At 41.4% G+C, this 4,992-nt stretch overlaps 1 protein-coding gene across 1 annotated transcript; it reads right to left on the bottom strand.

Moving 5' to 3' along the window:
* Positions 1–2,955: 2,955 nt before the first annotated feature.
* Positions 2,956–3,533, bottom strand: SARC_12967 (hypothetical protein; the record flags this gene model as incomplete). The annotated part of the gene is made up of 2 exons (XM_014292915.1): positions 2,956–3,154; positions 3,405–3,533. 2 exons carry the CDS (start codon positions 3,531–3,533, stop codon positions 3,080–3,082), a joined length of 204 nt encoding a protein of 67 aa, XP_014148390.1. The 3' UTR covers positions 2,956–3,079.
* Positions 3,534–4,992: the final 1,459 nt, after the last annotated feature.

Raw genomic sequence — 4,992 nt, 5'->3', positions numbered from 1 at the left:
GGCAGTCAGAAACGGCCCGTCTTGACTTCAGGCTTGAGTAGGAGAAAGGGTGTGAACTGATTCACTGTTCTGGGGGCAGTCACGAATTACATGCCCTGATTCATTACATCCATAACAATGGACAGAGGGGGATCGGCTAGGGGGACGTCCCGGGGTATCCGGACGAGAAGGTGGTGTGCGCGAGCGCAATGATTGACGGGGACGACCTTCGGAATTGCAAGAAGTGCGTCCAACACGAGGTGTCGAGGCCATGGAAGCTGTTGCTTTGGAATTGTCAGTATTAGCCGGTGACTGATCCTGACGGCACCGAAGATACATTGCCAAAACGATATTCATTTTGAGATCGTTGATGGTGGTTGTTTGGTGCCGAGGCCAGCTTTTTCTAACGAGACTCTTCTAGAAACGAGGCTGCGTAAAGGAATCCTGCATGTCGATACGACGTAATGAAGAACAACTTTTCAAGGTTGTCCAAGCATCCGGAGAAGAAATCATCAATTCGCTGATGAACATTGTCAGTCACTTGCTCCAAAAGATCTGGGTTGCGTCGAAGAACTTGATAAAGACGCTGCATATAAAATGGGTCATTTAAGTAAATGTAACCAGGTATGCATGAAGCGATCGGCAGTTATGGTTCGCTTCTTCCTTGAGGTTATTAAAGAACATTGCGTCAGTAATATAACTGAGATCTGTTGGTTTCAGCCGAGAAGCAGATTCCTTCCGGGCTTTGGTGGCGGGATCACGATAATACTGTTCTTGGTGTTCTGGGTGCCATTGTCGTGCATCAAAATCCCAAATGAAGCCATCATTCCAATTGTCCAATTTGCCAGCAGTACTATATACGTCACGGTGGTCACAGTGGACCCACTGCTGTTTAGTATGAGACCAACGGAAAGGTCCAAAGGAGGACGGGTGTCGGAAGAAGAGCCACGAGAGGTCTTGGTTGTACAAAAACGGAAAGCCAATAGAGCTGGCAAGGCTGGGCGGAAAGCCTTAGCGCCCAACATAATGTTGGAATGAGGACTATAAGCCTCAGACGTCAAATATTTGTTGTCTTCAAGACGGTAGTAATCTTAGATAACCAAAACTCGGGGATCAATATAGCCCACATCACGAACGTGTTGGACACGCTTAAAAGGGTTGTTATGATCTTGGCCTTTACGGTCTTTGCTAAGACGATACAAGCGGGAATCTTGGCCAGGTTTGAAGAAAAGGCCATCAACCAATGACAATGGACAACCACTCATCAAAAGAGGTGGTGTTCGTCATGCGTGGCTCAATTAAATGCTAAGATCTCGGGTCGACGAAATCCATCAAGCGGTCTAGGTGCGAAGCACGTCCAGAAGTTGCCAAGCGTTGCTTGATCAAAGATCGAAAAAGTTTTTCTTTCATGTAGCTCATAGCTTTACGAGTCCAAGAATAAATGGGAAGCTCAACGTTTGGACGAAGAATCGATGGGACAGACGAGTCTTGAGAGTTTGACTTGTTGTTATTGTTGCGAACTAGTGTTGCAAGTAGTAATCGATTGATCAGGATCGCTGTAAAAACACTAAACGACCTTAGTTGAATTGTATAGGCCCCGTAGGTCTGACACATAGAGTCTAGGTTTGTTCTACTTAGGTCGGTCGCAGTGTGTTACAGCTAAGAACTGACACTGCGATCGACTTTCCTGCCTATTTATCACCGAAAGCGTAGCTGTAGAGTCCCTATTGCTTTTATTGAACTTGAAATCTGTCTGGAACGCTTTTTTGTCTGAAACGTTTTTTCCCATTTGTAGGGCCCCAAGAGTCTCGGCGCCCCAGTCGTGTTTTATTAACTACCCACTTTGATTAAACGCTTTCAGTCCCTGAGGCGCCCCAGCCGTGTTTTATAGGCGGCTGGAGACCAAGGGTGATCTCGTTGGTGCACACGAAAGTGGCGCGCCCAAATAGTCTAACGGTTCGTCCAGTCCTTGGTCGTCTTCAGGTTTATAGGGAAAGGGGTTTTTCCGCACACACGAAAGTAGGGTAAGAAAAACCACCGTATAGTTTATCCATGACGCGAATGTTTTACACAAATGCCAAAGTGACTTTCATTGCACATGATAAGGGCACCTACTCACAGACCACTGTTTGTATTTATATATTTATGTATTTTTAAGTACAATTAGAGTAGAGTTCGCATTCCACACCGCTACTTTGTTATATGGCTGTAGCGACCTATGTATGACCACACGTAGCCTGGCGTTTCTCCGAGTGAGTACGAACACACGTACTTAACGGTAGGAATATATATTGACAATCATTAGTGATGCTGCCGTCTAATTAGTTTTATACAATGTAACTAACCCTGCTTTTAAACTCCTTATTAGGCGATGTCTCGAATATGTATGCGAAGAATCTATTGTAGTAGGAGAGGATTCAACTACTACAGCATAAAGACCAATCATAGAAATGTAAATTCAGAAATATCAGTTCCTTTTTATGTCGACTACTGGCGAGTATATATATATATACGATAGGAATGCTATGCAAAACACGGCTATAGACACAGATTCCATTACTACAGTCAATCATGTGCGTGGTAGACTTTAGCGGGTCCTGAATAATAGTATTCACTAGCTTGGAAGGGCGCACGCATGGACACACGTCTCGCACTCGACTCAAACTGCTCACCTCCTGTTGATCGAAATGAATGCTAAACTGCGATGTCGTTTATAGCGTTGATCGCGAGTATTCCAACATTACACTTGAGCTTACCCCAGTACAAAGCGGTTGGTGTCAAGCGAATTGTATGCTATTTGATACATTTGTAGATTGTTAATTTTTATTGCGCCTCAACGATTCGTGTCGCTGTCTACAGGGCCAATAGGGGTACAAAGGGTCGTCGTACGTTCTGCACTAAACGTATTTATTCAATAACAGGCTATGTGTGGCACTGCAAATGCTGAATGGAATTTACATGTAATCATTGGATATTCAAACTCCAGTCGCGGGATCATGACAAATGGAACCGAAGCATGTCCTGTGGCCCAGGGGGTTAAACCACTTATGTACATACCAAGAAGTGGCTATGGTTGTTCGGGGTTATGGTGTAGGAAACTTCACGCAAACGGACCTACATCGCTGTTGTAGTGCGAGTCTTGCTCCGCTCTCGACAGTGTAATCTCACGCATTTTCTGGGTGGCGAGATTGAAATAGTACCGGAAGTATGCAATTAGTAAAGTTTGTATGTAAGCAGGATCTGATTATTAAGGCCAAGTGCTAAATTCTCTAGCTGAAACCAGAGAACCCCCCATTTTGCGTACAAATATCATCCCACTTAAGGGAACGAATCAGCATGTCATCGCGTTTCATATCCGGATCAGATTAAACACAGAACAAGGCTTTTGAAACAAGTAACGGAGCAAACAAAAAGTTTAAACTCACCTCAAAGTAGTACTTCGACGGGCACAGCTGGTCAGGCGACAGGAGACAGAAAGGCATCTGCGTGGGCACAGAGTCAAGTATCAACCGAAAGGCATACTCTGCATCCGAGCTGGAATTACATGCATGCATGGGAGCGTACCACGGTAGTAGTGTTAGAGCATGCAAACAGCAGAGAAGCCCGTGGGGACGAGTGGAGTCATTCACATATAACTCACACACAAACGATGGGTAGTGGGTAAGACCATTGCTAATGAACTAGCCCTGCTGCAGTCCTACGAAAACCATGGGTACAAGGTGCACCATGATCTTAGCCTGACCCACAAGCCGAGCAACAGCGACAAGAGATACGGAATTATATAAACAAGGGTATTAGGAGTGAGCGTGTTGATAGTCCGCGATACAAGTAAGGGTGTGGGTGGTTGTGGCCTGGAAGTACGATATTGCAATACGGGATCAACACATCCACCTTGCTGATTTGATACTGTAGAGTTCCAGTTGCAGCACAAACCCATACTTCGGCCACGGGAATTCTTCTCATCCCAAAGCTTGGAGCACGGCAATCACTGCGAGGATAGTATGGACGTTCAACAAGAGGTAACAGGGAAAGGTTAAACTAGAACTGCTTCCAGTACGCGATCTATAGGTACATGAGCAAAATACTGGTAAGTGATAAGTGGCGAGTAGAACCTTCTCGCTAATATGCGACGTAGCTCCAATGAATCCTATCCATCAACACTATGGCATCATATTTCGATGTATTTAGACATCAATTCTGTTCGTATTGCGCACGTTGGGCATCTGCCGATACACACACACACACACACACACACACACACACATATATATATATATATACAAACATATCAATTTAAAAAAGTAAACTACACTACACTACACTACAATACAATACAGTACATGTACAGACACAAAAACACACACACACACACATAACATATATATATATATATATACACATATATATACATCGATATATTTATGTAATGTATATATACATATACATATACATACACACACACACACACACACACACACACATATATATATATTAGGTTATAAAATATTGTATATACATATTGTAAATAAATATGAAATATAAATATATATATGAATATATATATATATATATACATGTACGTGTACACACACACACACACATATATATATATAGGGTTACAACATATTGTATATACATATATAAAATATAAAGAAAAACATAAATATAAATATAAAATACACAAACAAGTATATATATATATACATATACACTCACACATACACACACACACATATATATACATATCTATATATATGTATATGTATATACAAACACACACACGCATATATATACATACATATGTATACACACACATATACATACAAATATACATATACATGATATATGTAGTATATATATACATATATGTACACACACATACACACACACACATATATATATATAAATATATTTGATATGACATATTATATATATATATATACATATATTAGGTTATAACATTATTGTATATACATAAAATAAATATAAATATAAATATGTATGTATATATAT

This window comes from Sphaeroforma arctica, assembly GCF_001186125.1.
Source record: "Sphaeroforma arctica JP610 unplaced genomic scaffold supercont1.2766, whole genome shotgun sequence".
NCBI lineage: Eukaryota > Ichthyosporea > Ichthyophonida > Sphaeroforma > Sphaeroforma arctica.
Note: the sequence above shows the minus strand (reverse complement) of the source record. Positions and strands in the feature narration are given on the sequence as shown.